The sequence below is a fragment of the Babylonia areolata genome, chromosome 1, assembly GCF_041734735.1.
Source record: "Babylonia areolata isolate BAREFJ2019XMU chromosome 1, ASM4173473v1, whole genome shotgun sequence".
NCBI lineage: Eukaryota > Metazoa > Mollusca > Gastropoda > Neogastropoda > Buccinidae > Babylonia > Babylonia areolata.
Genome location: NC_134876.1, coordinates 90087582 through 90113015, shown reverse-complemented (window position 1 = coordinate 90113015; position 25434 = coordinate 90087582). Strand labels below are relative to the sequence as shown.

Here is a 25434-nt window from a genome sequence, read left to right as displayed (position 1 = left end):
TGCTCCAAACCATGGCAGCAGATAATGTGATCATATACATTTTCTTGTTGATTAACGACCAAGGGGAGAAGTAATATACACATATAAGGAAACTATTTCGAAGAAAGGCTGCACCTTTTTGGATGGATTAGTGTTCAGAAGAGACAAGAAATTTATAAAACATCATTTTGTAAGACACTATAGCTATCATTCTATCCACAAAAAAAAAAAAAAAATTTTAATCTTATTTTACAGATTCAAAATATTGTGAAGTATTTTCAGTCTTTGATATTAAAATAAGATCTTATTTTATAGATACAAAATATTGTGAAGTATTTTCAGTAATTCGTTTGATAATATTCATTAACTCTAAGGAGAAAAAGGGAAAGAAAAAAAAGACAGGAAAAGGAAGAAAGCAAGAGAAAAAAATCCACCAGTTCAATGGTTGAAGAATTATTTTCCTTTGTATCATAGTAATAATTTCTTCCAAGTGTCTGATTTAAAAATGCACTTATCATTGAGCAATAATACAATTGTAAAATCAAAATTAAACATTCTGTTGTTTAGGTACATACTGCATTGATTTTAGAGAACTTTGACAGTAGTTTGTATATATTTTAAAACATTTCATAAATGGCATTTGATTTTAAACATAAATGCCATTTTTGTGGCACTCTTTCTGACACACAGAAGATACTTACATCTTCCAAGTCTGTGTTCTGTTTTTATTATACTCATCTGTGATTGAATGTTGTGCACTAAAAATGTGTGAATAAAAAATTAAGAGACATTTACCTTGATTGTCATTATTGTTCCAGTTGTCACTATGAAAGTTTGTGAGAATGTTTCACTATTACTTATAAGCTTGTTTGGAAGACCTGGCACAAAACATCCCAAAGAGAAAAAATCATTGCTCAACACTGTGGCTGTGAATGGTAGAACTCATTGTTTCAGAACAACAAAACATTTTAAAAGTACTACTGTGAAAACACTCACAAAAACTGTATGATTTTCCACTGAAAACTGACCAACTTCTACACTTCATAATTTCTAAATTCATATGACAATGCACAGACTTTGACACACTTAAAGATGTGCATTCTCTCTTTCCCTTTTGCATGTGACAATAGTTCAACATACACACAAACTAATGTGGATTTTTGTTATTATCTTTCGCACATAGCACTGTATACTCAAAATGCATAAACGAAATTTCTTCAGTAAACAAAGAAAAATAAACCATGCTTCATCCCAGGGGAAATGAAAAATATATGACAATCGTCCACAACCATATTTGTAGTCACATTTGCAGTTTCACCACTACACCTGTTTACTTCTACTTTGGCATTTGGTTTTATAGAACAAGAGCGTTTGTTGCCGTCTACCTTTTTGTCAGCTTGTGTAAATATGTGCAAATGTGTGTGTGTGCATCTGTGTGCGTTTGTGTGATCAAGTCTACAAATACCAGAAGAGATGTTAAGAGTTCTTTGATTCTTCCTAGTGTTTTTCACTGCTGCTGTTCAGATATAAGATATGTTGTATGACTTTGTCACTGTGGTCTATTCAACCCTTCACAATTATTCACTCCGGACTACATGTGTGAGTCAGCCTCTCCATGTGAATATCTCCCCATGGGCTGGCATAAGAGGCGTGTGTGTGTGTGTGTGTGTGTGTGTTGTGTCCCCAATTCTCTGTCTCAGTATCTCCCTCATTCTGTAAGCAGGTGAAGGAATTAAGGGAGAGAAAGACTAGTGAAGAAAAACAACTACAAATTAACCAAACTTCCGGCATTACAAAAAATAGCTTTCCAGAAGTCTGAACATAGGATCAGGTAGTCACACACACAGACACACATATGTATGCCTTTATTTCCTGTTACCAGTACACACTGATAATGTTCCAATTCACTTTATTATAAAGCAGTCTGAGAAGTCACATACTCCTTTCCTTTCTCCCTACATCACTGACCACTAGAGATCAAGCAGGTGAGAAGAATCCCCAAGATTCAAATGGCACCTGTGGCCTAGGTAGCAATAACCTGAATATGAATGCTGTGGACCAAAACAGAGAATATCTGTTCAAAGAAAAATCTTAGATAAAGAAAACAATGGAGTGATGGCCTGGAGGTAACGTGTCCGCCTAGAAAGCAAGAGAATCTGAGCACACTGGTTCGAATCAAGGCTCAGCCGACGATATTTTCTCCCCCTCCACTAGACCCTGAGTGGTGGCCTGGACGCTAGTCATTCGGATGAGACGATAAACCGAGAACCCGTGTACAGCATGCACTTAGCGCACATAAAAGAACCCACGGCAACAAAAGGGTCGTTCCTGGCAAAATTCTGTAGAAAAATCCACCATGGACCATCCTTTTGTTGCCATGGGTTCTTTTACATGTGCTAAGTGCATGCTGCACACGGACCTCAGTTTACAGTCTCATCCAAATAAGTAGCGTCCAGACCACCACTCAAGGTCTATTGGAGGGGGAGAAAATACTGGCGACTGCAGGGAATCAAACCGGTGTGCTCAGATTCTCTCGCTTCCAGGCGGACGTGTTACCTCTAGGCCATCACTCTAGCAGCAAATGATGAATCAGACTGGGGAGTTGGTTCAATCCCCAACAGCCACCTAAATGTGATGTGATTTTTCTGCCCCATGGAGAAAGGTGGCAAAATGGTAAAGATGCTCATCTGCCAATACACAGTCCGTGAGGGTCTGGGTTCAAATCCCTCTCTTGCCCTTTCTCCAAAGTTTGACTGGAAAATCAAACTGAATGTCTAGCCATTCGGATGACATGGTAAACCACATTGACACCTCCTTGAGAAAATGAAAACCGAAACTGCCCCGTGTACCTGTCTTCTTCCAAGAGTTTGACTTGATTGAGGTTCACACTGGAGAAGTGAGACCATGCTACGTCTTATCTATCTGACTGACGCATCTTTGTCGATACTGCCTTAATCTCCAGTCTAACAAATGTACCTTTTGCACCAGACTGACATCAGGATATGTTATGAAAGGAAGTGAAGAGGACAGAACTGTCATTGCACTGGATTGAGTCTTAATATGGATATCAATGTTTGTCATCATCGTTCTCATGATAAACATGAAATACTGAATAAATACATAAAGGTTCCAGATTATGATGTTTCAAAAGTCAAAACAGAATAGCAACAATAAGAAAAAAAACAGCCACTGAGTCAGGAACTGAAGAAGACCAGAATGTGGTCAGCCCACTTTAGAATTAACAATGAAAAACCCTAAACAATCTTAAGTCTGCAATTTGCCATATTATGCAGCTAGGGTTATGTACAGTAAAATCCTGCAGATTATCACACAACATGCCTCCCTCTTCCAAGGTGAAAAAAAATCTGAAGAAAAACACTTGGAGCAGAATATGATGGAAACTCACATAATTGGGTCATTTACTGATTTAGGAATTGGTGACATTATTCCTTCTTGATTATTTTTTTAAACCCAAAACAGATACTGTAGACTCTTGTTCCCCTGACAATGCATCTTAGATCTTTTAATCAGCTAATCAGAGACGATTCTTCGCTTTTATTACAATCACTTAAAGGCCATCATTTATTATCATTCACACAAGAATCATACAAACATCTGTGACTAACTTTCCATACATGTTCTTTGACAGGTGATTCCAACTCTTTTAAAACATTCATCCAGGCTATATTTTTATATCCTGAAAAATAAAAATAAACCAATCAAAACTATTGTTCAGCAACCTGGGAAGGGGGGAGAGCAACATTATTGATCACACTGAATTTTGTTTTGGAACAAAATTGTTTCAGGTAAAATCAGGACTGCTGCATTTTTTCCCATTCCTCTGGGCTCATTGTTTTTAGCTGGATGGCGTGGATGGACTTCATTTCTTCTTCAATGGCTCCATGAACCATTCTGCACACAGAACAACACTGCATTTTGTCACACAACTGAAACATAACACATGACGAAAGTTTTTAACCAAGGTAAACAATCACATGTTTTCCACCCCACCTCCTATCCTCCACTCTCCCAGTTTCTCTCTCTCCCTCTCTCTCCGTCTGTCTCACAAAACTCTATGTTCTTCCAAAACAATGTTTCCACAAACTTTTTGTAGGTCTATATTTCTCCAGGTCTATGGTCTCCCCAGGTCCATGTTTGTTTCATTATGCACAGAGGTCAGTTGTCAACCAGTGAAAAAGTACAATATTTACATTACTAATTTACTTATTAAACTTTTTTTTTTTTAAAGTACTCATAATGCAGAAAGATAATCACATAATGCCAGCTGCACACTTTTGGATCGGGGTCAGTACTGGTCAGTGGATTGTCACACTAGGTCAAGAAGTCTTTATGTTGTATGATATGATAAAATGTCACAATCTGAATTTTTGGGGGCAGTGGTCATTTGTGGTCAGCGATGGCCTGGTGGAACTTTGATCTGACTGAAACAGTGAAAGTAAATTTGGGGGAATACACAATTAGATGTGTCTGAAAGTAAATTTGGGGAAATACAGCCCTTGGGGAACATAGATCTGGTAGGACATATAGGGATGTCCCAATATTACTGGAGTAGATTTAATGTATGTTGTATTAGAAGGAAATGTGCACCCATAAAACGATAAACAGCCCAAACACTGTGGTTGTATTTATTGTTGCTACAGAGACATAAAATGATAATAAAACATTTCTGACATTTCCCTCTAAACACACACACACACACCTACCTGTAAACACACACATGCACACAGACACAGACACACACATTCATGTAAGCATACACACACACACACACACGTATGTGCGCATGCGCGCGCACACACACACACACACACATACATGATCATGAACTGTTTAAAGCAAATGATCTAACTGATAATTTTTTGTTTGTTTATTCACATTTGTTGTTTGTTTTTTGTTGTTGTTGGTGATTTGTTGTTGTTTTTGTTGTTGTTTTGTTTTTTTACCTGTGTCTTTTGATAGTAGGTTTGACGCCATCAAACTTTGATGAGACGATAAGAACTTGGTATTTGGCTCCACAACCATCTGACATGTCTATTACTTCCTGCAACGTAAAATAATGATCACAGTGTTTGGTCCAGCATGAAAATGTATCTGCCAATCTGGTTAATAGTTATGAACTATTTGATTTTCATAATTATTACTTGTGGAAAAAAAAATAACACATTCGTCATTGCACACATTATTAGCATATAATATATAAATCTTTTAAAATCTTGTTCATGCTTTATCACACATAAAGGTTTTCTGGGATTGCCGTAACTACTCCTCCCCTATGAATCAAGAGGAGAAGAATGAGCTCAATGAAATGTGTGTGTGTGTGTGTGTGTGTGTGTGTGTGTGTGTGTGTTTCAACACTTACTTACAATGTTGTTATCTTGTTTGTATAATATACATTATCTGTGGTAACAATGCTCGTACACATGTATCACCTAATAAAGTGAATTGCGATCAAGTAATCAATATTCTTACCAGATGAGTTGCATCTAGTTCTGCTTGCAGTTTCTTTTCCAGTTCTTCCTTTGGAACCCCCATTTTCTGATCGCTGACAGTGATTTAGATTTCCTACCGTGTTCACAAATCATACAACTTAAGTTACCCCAGACCCTTCACGTTTTGTCACTATCGTCAGTGTTCATGCATTAAAACGCAGGAGAGTGAGAGCCCTTCTGGCGCGGTAACACGTGAGTGATCTCTCTTTATGTGGCATAGCATTTCCGCAAATTTAGACTGTTTCACAATAGTTTAAAGCTTTTGTATTGTGTACGGCTGTCTTCAGACGTAATCATGTCTTGGGGAGGACCACCACAACAACAATATGTAAGTACAAGGGTTATATCTGAAGTAATTTATGAACTGTTGATCCTCACATTGTCACTGAATCACGTTTATAATGAACAACAAAAACGGATGTTGGCTGAACAAATAAAAAAACGTGGTGGAAAAAAAGAAGAAAAAGAAAAGAAAACGAGAAAGAATGTTGCATGAATATGCTTGGTCTTAAAAAACACTTTTTTCTGGTTGAGAATTAGTATTTGACGGATTCACGTCCACGCTCCAGGAAGGGAAGAAGGGGTGGGGGGTTGGGGGGCAGGGGAGGGTGCAGGGGGTGCAAAATAAATACTTGACAGATTCACGTACACGGTCCAGGAAGAACTAGTCTTCAGGACAGGGGAGGGACAGCACGCCATGCCGTGTTTTACAAAATCCACCACAACCTATTCCATACTGACCACATCAAGAGCAAGTTAGTTCCAACACCACCACGTCAGCGATGCGGTCGAAGCCAGCAGTTCAAGCTCCCACAGTGTCAAACCCAGTACCCACCAGTTTTCGATCCTCCCAAGGACCATCCGGGGTGGGAACAGTTTATCTGAAAATGTAGTGGAGGCAAAGACAATCGACACTTTAGTTTTGTGTCAAAAGCCTCCAAACTGCAATAGGGCAGCACTTTTCTTTTCTTCTTTTTTTTTTTTTTTTACCCAGGGCCAAGGCTCCCCAGGCTGAACCAGGGGTGCTTAACAGTCGTGGTTCTGTTGTTGTTGTTTTTGTTGTTGTTGTTGTTGTTTGTTTTTTAATCAGACTCCCCCTCTATGAGTGACAGAATTATCAAAATGATGATTGTGGTCACTAATCAGGAAGAAGAAGAACATCAACACTTTGATTGCAGGTGGATCAGATGCGGATTTAACTCAGTCACAGCAGAAGTTGAGAAAACATGAGAGACGCTATCACCACAAGCAAAAAATACACCTTGTCATTAATACAAGGAGATAGGGAAGATGTTATTGCTCTACATTTCACAGCCATTTTTATTTTTCCTGAGTAATTTGATGATTTTATGGAAGCCTGTGAGGAAGATCACCTAAACCATTGGACCCCAGGATCACCTCCTAAATGTCATGATGAGGAAGCTTAGATGGTATGGACATGTCACAAAATATGACGGGCTCGCAAAGACCATTCTGCAGGGCACCGTACAAGGCAGTAGGAAAAGTGTGGGGCAAAAGAACATGTGGCAGGACAACATCAAAGTATGGACAGACCTGAATTTGCCAGAGAGCTGCAAGAGACAGAAACCAATGGAGAAAACTGTTCTGGAAATCATCAGCAGTGCCCCAACAACCCTCCACTGGGTTATGGGATATGGGAAGAAGGGAAGGTGATGTGAGGAGGGAAGTGCATGGGAGTGGAGAGGAAAGGAGTGGTGGCAGGGATTGATACATTAACCTGATTTTTCAATCAGAAGAGACTCCAGACTTGCTGAAGTCCAGGGACTCAGTTCTCATAACATCCAGTGTCTGTGCCTTCTAGTATCGTATTCAGTGTATTGTTCATGGATTCCCAAGAATGTTGTACCTAGATAGATCTATACCTAGATCTATAAATATTGCTCATAAAAAAGAGTCATTTCATTTTGTTTCATAATATTACATACTATTATGTTACTAGCCATTAAAAAAGGTATATTGGGAGGGTATACATGTCATTAATTTAGGCTGCATTTATTTACTTGTTTATCATTTATGTATTTATTACTTGATTTATTTTTACATTGTCAGTCCAGTTACACATTGATGTGTTTATCAGGGTGGGTACGGACAGCCTCCACAGCAGCAGCAACCACCAGGCTATGGGCAGCCACAGTATGGTCAGCAACAGCAGTATGGCCAGCCACCTCAGCAGTACGGTCAACCACCTCAGCAATACGGCCAACCACCTCAGCAATATGGCCAGCCACCCCAGCAGTACGGCCAGCCGCAACAGCAATATGGTCAACCGTCTCAACAGTATGGACAACCTCAGCAGCAGTATGGGCAGCCTCCTTACGGTCAGCCAGGGTATGGACAACAACAGCAGAGACCAGCAGGACAGTATGGGGCTCCAGGATATCAGCAACCCCCAGGGGGGGCTCCCCCATATGGGGGCGCCCCACCACCTCAAGGTCAGGCAGGATACGGCGGTGGCCCACCCCTTGGGGGAGGGTACGGTGGGCAGGCCCCGCCCCCTCCTGGTGTCAGTGCTGATCTGTGGGGGTGGTTTCAGGTAAGTGATACATTGTTACAGGTTCAGTTTTGTGTGTGTGTTGCTGTAACTCATTCACTGCTGATGCTGTATACTCTAGATTGGGAATAGTTCCAGAAGAATAGGGAAAAAAGCCTTGTTTGTATATTTCATTCAGTCATATCTCCCAAACTTCTATGAAAAAACACAGTTGTTGGGCCTTTGTGTCTCTGACTCTGAGATTGCAAAACATACTGAAATAGTTGCATGTGTGTTGCGTATAGATCTCTGTGTGTGTGTGTTTGTGTGTTGAATGTGCATGTGTGTATCTGTGTGTGTGTGTTTGTGTGTGTAGGTGCACATGGGTTCAGTGAGAGTGGCCCATTTTTGTTCTTGTTTTTATTTCAATCATTTACCTTCTACACATCTTTTCCTTCACTACATTTTAGAATATTCTTCTCTTTTTTTTTTATTGGGGAGTAGGGTGTCGTATTATTTTGTTTCCATTTTATTATGTTTAGCAGAAACCTAGGATAAGCTTTCAAGGCCTGATCAGTGTGCTGGGTTCATGGAAGGTTCAGGCATCTGCTGCTCTTTTGTTTTTTTCTTTTCTTTTTTGACAGCAGATGTGTTTTAGTTTGTATGGATCAGTCTGCATAATCTGACATCTTGAAACTGACATTTTGACTCAACAAATGTGGTTTTGGCGACAATGGATCAGCTGCAGATTGTTGTATCTCCTTGGGGAAACAGGACCTGAAACTTTTCTTGTATGAGATACTCAATGGATTAAATAGTAACCGTGGATCTTTTTTCATCTCATGATCCAGAACAGACATCTGGACAACAGTCACACAAACTGTAAACTACCGTGTAAGCACCCAACACCACTTTGCACAAATTTTGTTCTGAAGTTTAGGGATGGGCGTTTTACTGGGTACTTTACCCTTCGCTGGAAGCCTATTCCCTTACTCAGTTTCACCATTCAGTACTGGATGGGCCCTTTACTGGGCTACATGTATGCATGATAATATTCATGATCATTTTCTTTTTCTTTTTTCAGAGTGGTGGGTGGGCATTTACATTAAAGCTATTTAACCTTATTTACAGTTTTTAACCTGAAATGGTAGTGGTAATACTATTCTGTGTTAACAGGGCAATTTACTACATGCAACATGCATGACATCGCTCCAGATTAAGATCAAGATATTTACTGCTGTTTTCAGATGTCTATTGGTCACATGCACACACACACACACACACACACACACACACACACACACACATGAATTAACAAACTTTTCTGTCCACAGACAGTTGATCAAGACCGTTCAGGGAAGATAACTGCAACAGAGCTGCAGCAAGCTTTGATGAATGGGAACTGGTCTCCCTTTAACCCGGAAACCTGTCGTCTGATGATTGGCATGTTTGACAAAGATCGGTATGTGCATCTGATTGTGATAACATGTTTTACTCTCATTTTAAAAGGTAACAAAAGAAAGAAAGAAATGGTAACCCAGTTAACTTTTCACATATATATAGTTTACGATAGACCACTCTAGAGTAAATATTTTCTGGAGATGTTGTCTTTATTATTGTTACTAAAAATGTATGACACAAGAAATCATGTGTAAATATTGGCTGCATTACAGTTCCAGTGCAGGGAGACATATTTCCAGGTTTACTCTTTAGTGATAATGATCTCAACTGATTCAGGATGGAAAAAGTATTGTTGATTCTCATGTCTGTCTACTAAACTGGCCTCAGTTTCTTCATCTTCAAGAAAGGAATACACTTCCAGCTAAAAAAACGTTAAAGAAATTTTGTGTGTGCACAGCATTTGTGCCATTATGGCTGGTCATTAAGAGTGTGGCAGTTTATAAATCATGTTTTATTTGTGTTCTCAAAAATGATACTTTGTTGTTTTTTAAGCCTATTTTTGCTGGGATAAAGATTCTACTATCCTGATTACACATGGAAATGTAATGTAGTCTTTGCATGGAAAAATAATTACACACACACACACACACACACACACACACACACACACACACACATGCAAGCACACACACACACACACACACACACACACACACACACTTCAAATCTTTTCATTTACATGTTTATCTATTGATTCTGAATTAATATGTATGTACTTACATATCACTGCCAAGATCTTTATGTTAATATCTGTGACAGGAGTGGTACTATTGACATTCATGAATTCGCCGCCCTTTGGAAATACATTCAAGACTGGAAAGGTTGCTTCGACAGGTAAATCAATGTTTGTTTTATGTATGAGAAGAGATCTTTAGCTAAGAGCCATACACTACATAAAAGAGAACATTAAAATTTTATATATATATATATATATATATATATAGTGTGTGTGTGTGTGTGTTTAATCAGATTTGTTTTTATGATGCAAAATGAATGTATACTTATTTCCTGTCTACTTCTGCAGAAGGCAATTATCTGTTGTTGTTGTTGGGTAGGGTGATGATTATGTGGAATTAAAAACTTTACAAAAATCAATGACATCTATTCATATAGGTCATTGTCCTACAAGTTAGTTATAATCTCTTTGAACTGCATATTGATAGTGTCTGGATCTGTGTGCAGATTTGATACAGACCGGTCTGGAAATATTGATGGAAATGAGCTTGGTAACGCTTTCCGGACGTTTGGATATAATTTGTGAGTGAACAAAAAAAAAATATCTGTATACATCATAAATTGTACTAATTATACAGGACAGCAATCAGATCTTATGTCATATACTGTACTATGCAAACCTGTGTACATATAAATATTGTTCCGTAGAATGTCATATTTGTGTACATTTGCAAAGTATTGATTGTATACAACTTTACAAGACAGATTATTGATATCTGTCTGGAAAGGTATGTTTTCATTTTATTATCTGATCTGCTGGCAGTTGCTCTGTTGGTGAGGTGGTTAGTGTGGTTGGAGATGTTTCTTTTAATGCATATTTAAATTAAATGATAAGCTGATAATATTCTGTGTTATTTACTTTGTCGTTGTTGTTTTCATTTATTTAAATCTTAACTCTTTTTTTGTTGTTCTCTCTTTCTCTCTCTGTCTCTCTATGTCTTTCTCTGTCTGTCTCTGTCTCCCCCCCTCCCTCCCAGCACTCCATCCCCCCCTTTTTTTTTGTTAGATATATGTTGGGTTTTTTCATTATCTTAAAATTGGTAGTGGCACAAAAGTTAAGTTTTTAAACCTGAATCTTGTTACAGTGTCTATAATTGTGTTATATTCTATTATTTTAGAAATTATAATTATAAAATTGGATGCTTGAAAATATGCTTTATACTTCTAGAGCCTGATTTTTTATTTTTTAAAAAATATATATACTTTGTGCTTTATCACTTAAGTATCCTTGAAATCTCTTGCTCACAATCTTGGCAGATCCCCTCAGTTTTCTCAGCTGGTTGTCCGAGTGTTTGACCGCCGTGGTGCCAACAATATCAACTTTGATGACTTCATCCAAGCCAGCGTCATGCTGAAGACCTTCACTGACAAGTTCCGCAACAAGGATACGCAGCAGAAAGGCATCATCAACATTGCCTATGAAGAGGTGAGGCTTTTTTTTTCTCTCTCTCTTTTTTAGATTGCAAACATGATTCCAATGATTTAGATAGCACCATGAACATCATTCCATTAGCAGGTGAGCTACTTTGCCAGAGTTAACTTCTCATGTATATGATAGTCTCTCTCCGTTCTGTTTCTTATTCTCCTATTGGAGTTTTCTGGCTTTCATGTTTACAGATAGTCATATGATTGATAAATTGACATCTGATTTTATAAACAGCTGTAAATTTTACATTACACCTGTCATTTAATACACCAATTTTTTTGTCCATGATTTCTTGTTTACTGATGATCATATAACTATTGATCAACCATACATCTGATTTTAAATCAGCTGTAGATTTTAGATGACTCAAAGTTACAAACTTGGGTCATTTACAAGATGTTTACAGTGATGAAAATTGTAGCTTTTTGATTTGTCAGCATGATAGTTAAGTGGATATAGATTTTGGACTTCCATCCTGTGGTTCATGCTTCGTACCCCAGCAAAGTCTGGTGGGTTCAATGGGGAGATTTTTCCAGTCTCCTTGGCCAACATATGTACAATATATTTTAATGAACCCTTTTTTTTTTTTTTTAACATTTTACATTATATAAGTACATACATTTACACATACAAAGCGAAGTAAAGAGAATTTAAAACAAATAAGTGAAGGATACACACAAGCATTGTCATCATCAATATCATCAACATAAATATATAGATAGGTATGCTTTCACTTCTTATTCCCTGATTCCATGTTCCACTTTTTTCTCACGCTCCCCTATCAGTTATCCACATCTAACCTCCCCCCCCCCCCCCCCCCCCCCCCCCCCGCCCCAACACATCACATTGGATGGACCTCTCTATTGTCTGACTCTCTCCATTTCACGCTTGTTTTATGCAAGCATATTGTACTGTAGGTAAACACATATTGTTTTCCATCTTCATGGTAGCAGCAAGGGAAAAGGTAACGATGAATATGAACACAGCAAAGACTATTGTGGACAAAGAAAAAGAAAATAATTAGTGATAGGGTGGTAGATGTGCCAGCATTCCTCAAACTGTCTTCTTGAGTTATTAATATTTGCTGTGTACTGTTCTTCAGAATATCTTTTTTCTTAGAAGAGCAATAAAAGCTTTATAGCTGGCTGGACATTTTGCAATTTACATATGTAGATATAAAATTTAGCTGAAAGCAGAATCAGATCCATCGCTTTATCAGTTTGTAGATTATCTTTTATACCAAATAAGACAAGTTCCTCATCTATTTCAAAGTTTTCACAATGCTGGAACCTCTCCTTGAAGGTCTGCTGCAACTGTGTCCACAACTGGTGGACAACATTACAGTCATACGACATGTGAACAAATGACTGCTCATCTTGCTCACAAAAATTACAAATGGGAGACTCAGTTAATCTATGCAAGAACAGATATCTTTGAGTTGGTAGTAGTCTGTGCAATAGCCTGGTTTGAAACCATCTCAGCTGTACATCTGGAGAAACCTTATGACAATGAGAAAAAATCTGTTTCCAGTTAAGATTGTTGAATAAGTTATTCCACTGCACATACGTTGACCTGGGAGATTGGAAAAATCTCCACCCTTTTCCTACCAAGCGCCATTACCAAGATTCGAACCCATGACCATCAGATTGAAAGTCCAATGCTTTAATCACTCGGCTATTGCGCCCGTCTCACAGCTGTTCATTGTGGTTCATGTCTCTGAAGGAGAAAGAACAAGAGAGGGGAGAGAAGATGAGTTAACGGTTTGGGTGTGCAAGAAGAATGGACACTTCTTACTGATATTCTATGTAATCTTATAAGACTCAGTGTTCTGATACAAGGGGGGGAAAAGGGAATGATACAGATTGTGAATATTTTGCATGCTGAGCAGTAGCAAAAGTCCAGTTGTTGTTTTTTTGTAGCTGGTTATCACAAATCTTCATCAGTATCTATCAGAAACAAATTCAGATTCACATGTCTTCACATTAATTATTTTTTAAACAGTGAGAGGAAACAAACAAGTGCAAAAAAAAAAGAAAAAAAAAGAGAGATCGGAAAAAGAAATGAAGTCAGCTGATACTAAATACAACACTTTCAAGATTGGAAGAAAACAAAGTTCGATCAGTTTGTATATGTGCGTCTTTGTGGTGAAAACCTGCTCCAGAAAAAAAATTCAGCACTCAGTTTGCATAAATGTTTGATTTTGGACAGTAAGCAGTTTTGTAATGAACTGACATATATACTGTATATATACCCTATTGATTACAGAGTCAGTGCTTTTCTTAAAGTTATAGCTGAGATAGAAGAGGAAAAAGGATAAAAGGGAGCACATTACCATAAAGAAACACACAGGCATGGTAACAGATATTTCCACAAAAGTAAAACAAAGGGAAGCCAGTCACAAATCAAGATGGAATTAAAACGTTTGCATGCATGCACCCACACATGCACACACACACTCAGAATATACAAGTTTGCATACTACAGAGATGTAAAATTGATTTTCAGTCAACACCACACACATACAAACACATACACACATTCAAACATGCATATGTTAGCTGCTTTTTATTCTCGTTGGGATGATCTTAAATTCAGAAAGCATCCATTGACAGCTGTTATTCACAGAACATCAATGAATTTAAAATATTATTGACTTGTTGTGACTGTTTGGGTCAGTACAAATAACAAATTGACCATGTCTATTTACTTGGCTTCTTTTTAATTCATCTTATTTGTATGGCCATATCAGTTTGCTCATTAAATTTTGTTTGACTTTATCAAGAATTTGTATCTGCCACATGTTTTGTCTTGTTTGTCATCATGGCTAACATTCCAATAATGCCCAAAAAACCCCTATGTTGGAATTGTATTCAGACTTCCAGTCCAGGACAAGTTTTTCTGTTCGTAGCCCTCGCCATGCTTAACATTTTGTATCCCTTTGCATGTTTTTGTGGATTCAAAAAGACCCTGTTAGCCCTCTCTTCCGGCAGTCCCACATTTTGTTGCACAAAAGCATGGAACTGAAAGAAAGCATGGTCTTCTTTGTCACGCTTTCTTATAGTTACTCAGACCCATTTTGCACAGCAGTAACGCATTTGGTATTCTTCTCTTGCCTTGTGGGTCAGAAGACTGAAGGAGCTGTATTTTTCAAAGAGGCAATACATCATCCTGTGCTTTACATATGGAAAAACCCACAAAAAGACCTATATGTTTGTGTCGAAAATTTGTCTTTTGACTCCTGAAGCAGTGGATAATTTTGTGCACATTTTGTTTGTTTTCTTTAAGATGTGTACACATGTTGAAGTTTTTTGTGCGTTGCATTTGAAGAACATGAGGTTGGCCTGGAGTTTTAAGTGTGCAGCTGAATTGAGTAAAAGAGCTGTGAGATTTACAATACAATACAACACACAAACTTTATTGTCTATACTTTGGTACAGAGATTTTCTTTTTGGCAGCAGCACATGTCCAACATAAGAAGAAAACAACAAACAAATAAAATGAATAGAAAATAAAAAGATAAATTAAATTGCACCAAATGGAAATAGCTATATACAAATATACAGATTACGGAAATTTACGTGCCTCTCCATTTCAGTCAGCCAAACTGCATTGCACATCTACCCACACACACACACACACACACACGCACACACACGCACACACACCACGCGCACACACACGCACACATACACTCTCTCTCATCCCCTCTCTCTCTGTCTCTCTCTTCACAAGAAATGCAACTACAAAGATTATCGTTCATTAGAAGACATCTCTGGGTCTTTCCATTCCTGTATGCGTGGCAAGGGCTGAACAGTGATTTTTTTTTTCCCTCAAAATTTAGACTGTTGCAACAGAAAGCACTCTTGTCATAGTACAAAAGTACACTTACACATATATTGTGACAAATATAGATTTACACAGGCAAACAGGTGGGCAGGTAAGATGAAATGCATTTTACACGTTCTTGGTAAAATTGTCAGCAGTCTGTTTTGTATAGTTACAAATATTGATTATTTGACATCACTTATGTCATTCAGCCAGGGTCATTCAGTCATGGGGACAATAATACTTGTGTGCCACACATGATAAAACACACTTTCCCAGTCACTGAATCAGCCACTGTGGGGAACTGGTTAGTGTTGTGGGCTGATGACTGGGAAGAGACAGGTTCAAACCCCATCAGAGGCATTGTGGAATTGATTGGCTTCAAACTGGCTCTGACCCAAAGTCTAGTGTGCTGTCTGCACCAATGGAAAACTGGGACCACACAGTTGGGAGACATCCAGTTCATTTATTTATTTATTTATTTATGTACGCTTATCTATTATTTATTCACCTTTTTTTTTTCTTTTTTCTTTTTCTCAAGGCCTGACTAAGCGCGTTGGGTTATGCTGCTGGTCAGGCATCTGCTTGGCAGATGTGGTGTAGCGTATATGGATTTGTCCGAACGCAGTGACGCCTCCTTGAGCTACTGAAACTGAAACTGAAACCAGTTCATGGATGCGTCTCATGGATTGTTGCTGAAATGTCCAGACAAGCATCCAGGTGTCTCTATCTCTCATGCCTGGTTGATGCAGGGATATTTTATGAAGAGAAGCGAAGAGTACAAATCACCAGATGGATGTCCGTCTTTGAAGCAGCAGCTTCCTTCTCATCCATCGCATCCTCATCTGTCTTCAGTAAAAAAAAAAAAAAAATTAAAAAAAGGTTACAGATTCGAACCTTTCCTTCCCTGTTTTCTTGGTGACCTCCATTTAGAGTTCCCATTCAGTTCTATGTCTGTAGAGTAGAGTTAGTAGAGTTTGTCGAGAGTGTTTGGTGTTGGCATGTTCATAGAAGACTGTTGTTGGAGAGATGTAATGCTGTCCTACAGTCCAGGGAAGGCACTCGTTCTGGATCCACAACAAGGAGTAATTATTGTTGCCAGTAGGGGGCGTAGTAGGTGGTGTTCTGCCTGTTGAATCAGAACTAAGCACTGCTGAACACCACTGAAGTGATTCTGCAGAAGTGCAGGGTCTCCTGTGGTGTGTGGCCACTTGACGACCTAACATTGACAGCTCCCTGTGGACTCCTTGGGCTGTGACTGAAGGGACCAGAGTGTGGTAGTATGTGGGGAGTCCAGGACATGTGGCATGGGTTTTGATCACATTTAGATGGCATGAAAAGTGGACCAACCAAAACCAAAACAAAAATTTATTTTCTGCTTTTGATACACATCTGCATGTTCAAAATATTTAGAAATGTATGTTGTAATAGACTGTCCTCTGCGGTAAAAAATAAATATATAAATAAAAGAAACCAAAAAAAAAACCCAACCAAACAAACAACAACAATGAATAATTGCTTTCCTTTTTTCCTCTCTTCCAATCTAGTTTATGGATATGGTTCTGGACACTACACTAGCACGGCTGTAAAGACGAACTCACATGCAGGTAATATGATATTCACTTCAAACCTGCCTGTTGTTTTCTTTGGAGCAAATCATTTTGTTTGTCTAGCTGGGATGGCAGTCTGAACACTTCTAACATTCTCAGACACGATATTGAATATATATTGATTGGGGGTGGGGGGGAGAGGGGGGTGTTGAGGGGGGGTGGGGGTGGGGGGGTAGGGTCTTTGTTCAGTTACATCAAGTGGAAGAGGGATGAAGCTGACGAAAAGAGAAAAGGTGGGAGGAGGATGTAAAATGTGCATTTGAAGGCAGTCAGTCTTACAAAGGACTCTTCATAATTTTTTTTCATAAAGTTTCATCATATCTCAGCTCACTTTTGGAGGAAAAGTCTAGAACTGTTGTTTTTGGGTTTTTTCCCAGAGGAACTAATCAAAATGTTGTTCTTGTTTTGTTTTTGATTGTTTTGTTGTTTTCCATCTGAACCTGAGTACTCTTGTAGGGATGAAAGCTTGAAAGCTTGTTTTTAATTTTGATCAGTGTTTTTACAATTTTAATGCATTGTCGTTTGGGAGGAGAGAGAGCATTACTTTTCTGTTGAGACATTATTTGTGATAATGATATTGTGGTATTTATTTTTTACGGAGCAAAATGATTTAGATTCCATGGATACAGTTGAGTCTTCAAGTTAATGCTTTAGGTTGGAGCACCAGGTCATTTACTTATTTATTTTCATGTTTTAGTTGAATTTATTAGTATTTCATGATTATGTCCATAAGTTCAGTTCAGCTCAGTTTAGTTACTTAAGGAGGCATCACTGCGTTCGGACAAATCCATATACGCTTCACTACATCTGCAAAGCAGATGCCTGACTAACATTGTGACCCAACACACTTCGTCATGTCCATAAGCACACATTTAATAATATATGTATTGGTGTATCACATGTGTGTGAGTGTCATATTTATGTGTGTAAGATGTAACTATATACTATTTTTCTTTTGAGATATAAATGATGATCTAATCAGTTGCCTCAGCGTCTGACTAAAAGTGACTTCCACTGTTAAATGAATGTATTCTGTTTTGTAGTTTCTAATGTTCATGTTCATGGACACATACATGTATGCAGGTGTATTGTGTGTGTGAGTGCGTATGCATGTGTGCAAGATGCAAATATAGCAAATGTATAAATATGTACATTATTTTAGATGTAAATTTTTGTGTGATCCCTTGCCTCAGCGTCTGACATCCATTGTCTTAATGCTATGTGTATGAATGCATATGTTTCAGTTTCTGGAAATGGTTCTGGACACGACCCTTGCCAGAGTGTGATGCGCATACAGCAGTGGTCTCTCTCATCCAACAGTGCACTAGCTAGCGTCCTCATCTTCAACAAATCTTGCTTTTTGTGTGTGTGTGTATGTGTGTGTGTGTGTTTAGATTGTTTGTGTCCTGAGTATTGGTGTAATCATGGAAACAGTTGCTTAATAAGTTGGTGAATTGACACATAGTGTCCTTGTTCCAGTTTCTCAACAGTGAAAGAGAAAATATCTTTGTCATCATTTGGAGCATTGATTTTTTTTTATTCTTTTTTTTTTTTTTAATGATCATTTTTGTTTTTTATTTGGTTCAAGTTCTTGAGTGCATGTGTTCGAGAGCGTGCCGATACATGTGGATCTGCTCAAAATCTGTTTTCAAATATAAAGTCATTGAAGTTTTGATTTAGACATTGTACTTTACTTTTTGTACTCTCAGATAAAAGATAAAATATTATATTTTGCTTCCTAAAGCATAGAAATATTTTGTACTTTCAAATATACAGAGGAACTTGCATGATCATGATCTTGTACTTGTTCAGAATTGATTATCAAAATGGATATTGAACTTGCCATTATTTTTTTGTAGTTTTTTGTTACATTTCAAAAAGCAGATCTGATTTTTTTTAAAAGTGTGTTGTGTTATGAAATTTAAAAAGTAAAAGATCATATGATATGCTTTTCTTTTGTCACAACATCATCATATTAATCAGGATAGTTATAGTTGATTTATATTTATGTGATTGTGCACATTCATAACTGAAAATTTTGGTGTGTGTGTGCATACTCAAAAGTGTATTCATAGGTGTATGTGCTTGTGAGAGAGAGACAGAGAGAGAGAGAGAGTAGGGGGTGGGGGAGGGGTTATGTGTATGGGTGCACATAGAACAGACTTGAATAAAATTCAGTGGGCCAAGTTTGTTTGCTTTGAGAGTATCTCTGTAAAAGAAAATATATGACCTTATTTCATTGGACCAGTTTTTTTTGTTTTGTTTTTTTGTTTGTTTTTCTTGGTATTTTTTGTTTATGTTTGTTTTTTGTCTGTTCTAACTGTTACAAATTTTTTACCTTGTAGTCTTCACATATGGCAGTTTTTGAAACACTTGTGACTGATGTGAAACTGTTGCCGTATGTGATGACTTATGATTTTTTGTTTTTATTTTTTAAAAGGCGCAAGAACATAATTTGATGTGAGATAGTTCATTCTCTTTTTGTTATTATTATTATTATTATCATTTTGTTGTTGTTGTTATTGTTCTATCACTGACTACAAATTTGTGCTTGCATCAACATTGAGAATTATGTTTTCTTAGCAAGGAGGTTCCACACTGGGGACTCGTTTAGTCATTGCTTTTCTTCACTCTCAGGCAGAGCATAACTATGTTTTTTTATTTGTTTCTTTGATTTGTTTTGTCAGGACTGATGAAATAGGTTTTGATTTTTTTTTAAATATTTGTACTTATTTAATACCTCTTCTGTCCGATTTTACAAGGGAGTTGTATAACATTTACAGAATCACATCAGATTTGATGTGTCGTTGATTAAAAGAAAGACATAAATAACACAGAAGACCTAAAAGAAACCACCCACACACTCTAAAAACAGCTACCTGTAGCTTAGATCATTATAGCACAATACTTGATGGATAATGTAGGAAAGTGTGCAGAATTATTGTGTAAACTGATATGAAAATATTTAGGTTTGGTTAACACAGTCACAGACATATGTAATACTTCCACTTGGTTTATTGAGTGCAGATACCTATTTTTTTTCAACTGGTTTCCAGACCTAGAGATCTTGTTTACTTCCAGGTGGTTTACTGAGTCACAAATACCTGTATATTTTCACCTGTTTTACTTTGTTGCAATGCAGTGTTGACGTTTCTTAGGTTGACACTTGTGCAAATTGATAAGCAGAGATTGGTGTTTCTTCACACAGGAAAGTGTGCATAAGTATTTTCAGGGCTAAATGAACAAACCAACAAAAAACTGAATGTGATCACATTTTAGCAGTTTTCGGATGTCATAACACAATGAGATGCAGTTTGTGAAGTTTTTGTAGACGTGTTTGATTTGGAGATTACTGTGAATGATTATAACTATATATGATAGCAGTTTTGGACAAATTAACTGTGATTTGTTTTTGTATTTTTATATGATAGCAGCTTTTTTTTTTCTTCCAGTGTTTCTTTTCCAGTGTTGATTTTACAACCATTAGCTTTCTCAGTCCATGGAAGAAAAATTGTGAATGTTATTTGTTATCAGTTTATTAATCAAGTTTATTATTGATGGGTGTTAAGGTTATACTCCTTTTTCTGATGTTGTTTAAAATTCATATTTATTTACTGTTTATGGGGACCTGTTGTACCAGGATTGGTTGGTGTGTTTTTTCTGGGTTTTTTTTTTTTACATACTGCTTTACACCCAAAAGTTTGTTGTCATTGTCTCATTCCAAAGTTATTCATGTTTGTGCGCTGTGTTTTTGGTTGTTATTTTTGTCTTTTTTTTTTTACTTCATGATGTTCATCTGAATTGTTGAAGAAAATGTTTTGCAGTACATGTGGACAAATTTTATATAATGATGGCATAAACAATGTAAAATTTACCCCAAACCATTCTTTTATATATATATATATGTATTTGGTGTGCTCAATGTGGATTATTTTTATTTGAATTTCTGTATGCTTGTGCACTTGTTTTATGAATTAATCAATATACTTGTACTCTGTGAGTTTTGACAATGAGATCAGTAAATCTTCATAATGTTTTGATGTCTTGTTTTACTTTGTAAAAATATTTCTTCATTATATCTGTTATGATCATACACATAGGTTCTTCTAGAATATTTCAGATAGCCATGTTATAAAGATGTTTTGTGGGAATGTATGGAAGATGAAGCAATGAAACAAAAAGGAGAGAGAGAAGGTGGTTGGGGAACAACAAATATTAACCTAAAAAATATACATAGAAAAAAAACAACAAAAAATGTCAACAACAACAACAACAAAAAGGCACAAACAAGCAGAATATCACCCATCATAACTTAGCATGTGCCCCAGTTTCCTCCATGTATGTTTCTTACTTACTTCATTACTTACTGCCTGTGGTGCCCGTTGGCATGGAGGGCAGCAACAGAGAACTGTCAGTTCTGGGCCAGTCTCTGAATGATACTTCAGGTGTGCTTCAGGGTCTTGAGTTTTCATGTGACTGATCTGCTCCAGATGTTATTTGGCCTTCCTCTTTCGCTCCTACCTTGCACTGTGTGAGTAGTTGTTGATTTGAGATGGTATACAGGCACCAGAAAATGAATGAAATCTGAATATGCATATTGAGTTTTCTGTTGTGCTTTTAGAAATAAGAAATACTCGTCATACCATATTTACTCAAAAACGGAACCAGCTTGGTTTGCATAGTCATAGTTCAGTGTCGACAGCTGGCATTGTGTGCTTGCATTCAAGATCGGTGTTGTTTCCTGCATGATATGATGCATCATTTCAGGACGCTGCCAGAATGACTGTGTTTTAAGATGAGCAGCAAGAAGACATGTTAGTCTTGCATACTGATGGCTCACTGGTAATGTGTCCCAGTCCCAAAAGCAGACCAGGATTTCTACTCCTCCCACGACAAGAACTTGACCAGAGGTCTGGTGCTGGTCATTTAGATGAGATGAAAAGGTGATGTCCCATGTGCAGCATGCACTTACCGCATGTAAAAGAACCCACAGCAGCAAAAGGATTGTTCCTGCCAAATTCTTTAGAAAAAAACCCATTTTGATATTAAAACAAATACACTTGCAGATATGACTTACTTGACTTACTTGACTTATTCCTCTTGATTCCGTGGGGAACATAGGGCCGCAACAACACTCCTCCAACGCACCCGGCTCTGGCTGGTCCTCTTCAGTTCGGCCCACGTCATTCCGGCCGCCCTTGTCTCTGCCTCAATGCTTCTCCGCCAGGTCTGCTTTGGACGGCCAACTTTCCTTTTCCCCTGTGGGTTCCAATCAAGAGCCTGTCTTGTGATGTTTGTTGCAGGCTTGCGTAGTGTATGGCCTATCCATCCCCATTTCCGTTTCTTGATTTCCGTCTCCAGTGGGGCCTGTTTTGTCATGTTCCAAAGTTCTTCATTGGAGACAACCTCTGGCCATCTGATGTTCAGGATGTTTCTTAGACATCTGTTGGTGAATGTCTGAAGCTTGTGGGTGCTGGTCTTTGTCACTCTCCACGTGCAGATATGGACAACAAAAAAAGAAGGAAGGATGGCGTTGTACTGTGGTGGTGTGCTCTTCTCAGGGAGAACAGCCTGAGCTTCACACACAGAAATCTGATGTGACAGAAAGTAATGCAGTGCAGTAAAATAGAATACAAACGTTTGATTGAAACAACAACATTGTCTCTGATGAGCTTGTCAGTTGAGACACTAATCAACAAGCTGACAAAGCCATACGTGTAAAAACCTAGTTGTTCTATGGTGAAGTAAAGTGAATGCAAGCGGTTTGAGTGCCTGCATGGAAATCTTTCTGTCTCAGATTCTGCAATTCACATGTACATGTTTGGTTATGCATGTAAATGTATGTGTCGCACACATATGCATGTTTGTAAGCACATGACTTTGGTGTGTGTATATGCTCATGGGTCAAGGGACTGAGGACCCCCTCCGCCTCCTCCCACCTCCTGGTCCCCAAGCAGCGTCCGCCTGTGTCCCTGGATCTTAATGATTTACTAACACCATGGGTGGACATTCAGAATGAAAGAACAACTCGCCCACTGCTTGAAGTGAAACCAAATCATCCTGGGGACTCGGCAACAAATGCTGGCAGAGATATCCATGAAACGAAAAATGGGTGTTTGGAAGGAGGGCTTAGGGGAGTGGAAATGTTACCATACAGATTTGCATTGCAGCTGTATCTGTACGTTATTTGGCAGGAGTGCGGTGATCGTATTAGGCGTGGCAAGTTTTATTTGTGGAGCATGCATGTTGGTGACAGTGAGAGTTCTGTTCGCCGGCTTACAGAGACACCCATGACCAGGTGCCCGTGTTACTTTCGTTCACAAATGTAACCATAGCTCTTGCTGTGACTGTCTGGAAAATTCTGCCTGAGATGACCTTTCAAAGGTTTATAGCCTATAGTCGGTCTGTCTGTTTCTTTCAGTCTTATCTATTTGTCCATCAAAAAAACATCTCTTCCTTGTCCCCCTCTTGCCTTTAGTCTGTTTGTCTGTCTATCTTTCTATCTCTCCCCTCTCCCCATCTTCGTCCCCCCTCTCTCTCTATCTTTGTCTTGTCAGTTTTTGTCTGTCTCTCTCTCTGTCTCTGTTTCAATCTCTATCTCTCTCTCCGTTTTTTTTTTCTCTCTCTCTCTCTCTTTGGCAAGCTGCTACACACAACATGCTCAATCCGAAATAAAATCTGATCTTGTTTACTGACAACTCGTGTTTCCCAAGTACCTATTAAATGCTTATCAATACAGCGCGTTTAATAGGATACGCGAGAGCAAAGTGCAGCTGGCGTCGGCTATAAATCAGGCCTAACTAAACGGAATCCCCACTCTCTGTTACTACACGCCAAGTCCAACAGCTGTCATAAGCCAATACCCACAGGCTGTGTGATTTTGCTGTGGTGGTGGTGGTTTGTGTAAATTGTTTCAGGCCTTTGTATAAGTTATGGTGTTCACATTATATAGTTAAACACCAAAGTGAACTGGGCTTGGTTCATCCTTGGTGTTCACTTCCTTAATCAAACTGACTACTCTACTTCTTATCGAGAAGATAGCTGAAAAGATAAATGAATAGATTTAAACCTCACCGTACTTTCTCCCTGTCTCTTCTCGGATCCCCTCCACATCCAAACCCTGTAAAATAGTATACCAACTCTCAAAAAAAAAAAAAAAAAAAAAAAAAAAAAAAAAATTATATATGCGTGTCACATGAAGTTAAATGCTGATAAAAGGCCACTTGCAGACAAAAAAGTTGGGTTTTTTTAATAGTTATTCACACGCGCGCGCGCGTACACACACAAACACACACACACACACACACACACACACACTGTGCTGACATTCTGACCCCTGGTGTGAAAAAACATATGGAAAACATCTTTTTTCAGATCTTTTAGTGTTCACTTCCAGTCGAGTGGGGCACAGGTTCCGGCATTGTGATCCCAGCTCTAAATACACTGAATACACTGAAATTACACTGCTTCTGGGAAGTACGCGTTCTGTATGTTCAGAGCAGGATTTCCACGCGGAAAAGAAATTATTATTCCAGCGTCGGCAGTCCACAGGGAACCATCGATGTTAGGTTGCCAGGAGGCCACACACCAGAGGAGACCCTGCACTGCTGCTAAGTCACTTCGGTGGTGTTCAGTGGTACCTGTTCTGTTTTAACGTACTTAGGACACCACCTACTAAGCCCTCTACTAACGACAATAATGGCTTAGTCGCGGAGCCAGACTGAGTGAGCGTCCCTCCCAGAGTGGAGACCGCCACCACGTCCCTCAAACAACAGCACCCCATGAATCTGCCGTCACTGACGACATTGACAGGACTCACCCCAAGCACGGAAGTGGAGGGGTATCGAAACTGAGGTCACCATGAGAGCAGGGCATGAAAGGCCACAGTCTTTGAGACTATTTTGTTTATATTGATGACGATGAAGGAGGAGGAGGATGACGATGTTGCCATGGAGGTCCATTTTGGTTTTTGGACTGCGTGACAAGGCTGTCCTCTACGCTTCCTGTCATAATGATATCCCGGCGTTAACCAGGCCCGAGAGATACAGACACTTGCAGTGTTGGTCAGGTAATTAGAGCAACACACCCAAAGACGCATCCTTGAAGTGGATGACACTCGACTGCGTGGTCCCAGTCTCCCCATTTAAGCCCACAGCACACTCAACTCTGGGTAGGAGCCGGCCACGGGCCGAAAAACCCACCTCCGCTGGGATTCGAAACCGGGTCCTCCCAGCCGTCAGTCCGCGACGCAAACCACTTCGCCACATTTTTCTTCTTCTTCTTTTATTTAATTTTTTTTTTTTACACAAACATGCGAGTCTTTCCTTCGTTCGTGAGCTTCTTACCTTCATCCATATCTTTGGGTCGGCTTTTGCGTACATAAGGCTTTTTTCCCCA

At 38.6% G+C, this 25434-nt stretch overlaps 2 protein-coding genes across 3 annotated transcripts; one reads left to right on the top strand and one right to left on the bottom strand.

Annotated features, from left to right (window-relative positions):
* Positions 1 to 1871: 1871 nt before the first annotated feature.
* LOC143289051 (uncharacterized) lies at positions 1872 to 5608 on the bottom strand. Its single transcript, XM_076597865.1, has 3 exons — positions 5470 to 5608; positions 4944 to 5041; positions 1872 to 3891 (listed from the first exon to the last, which is right to left on the bottom strand). Exons 1-3 carry the CDS (start codon positions 5530 to 5532, stop codon positions 3792 to 3794), a joined length of 261 nt encoding a protein of 86 aa, XP_076453980.1. The 5' UTR covers positions 5533 to 5608; the 3' UTR covers positions 1872 to 3791.
* A 43-nt stretch (positions 5609 to 5651) lies between these two features.
* On the top strand, positions 5652 to 21071 carry LOC143289043 (sorcin-like). 2 transcript variants are annotated; one of them, XM_076597842.1, is made up of 8 exons: positions 5652 to 5817; positions 7588 to 8043; positions 9315 to 9442; positions 10201 to 10275; positions 10624 to 10698; positions 11434 to 11602; positions 16975 to 17034; positions 18282 to 21071. In XM_076597842.1, the coding sequence occupies exons 1-7, from the start codon at positions 5785 to 5787 to the stop codon at positions 17014 to 17016; spliced, it is 978 nt and encodes a 325-aa protein (XP_076453957.1). In that variant the 5' UTR covers positions 5652 to 5784; the 3' UTR covers positions 17017 to 17034; positions 18282 to 21071. The 2 variants fall into 2 exon arrangements, with proteins under 2 accessions (XP_076453957.1, XP_076453967.1); XM_076597852.1 differs by lacking the exon at positions 16975 to 17034.
* The last annotated feature ends 4363 nt before the right edge of the window (positions 21072 to 25434 follow it).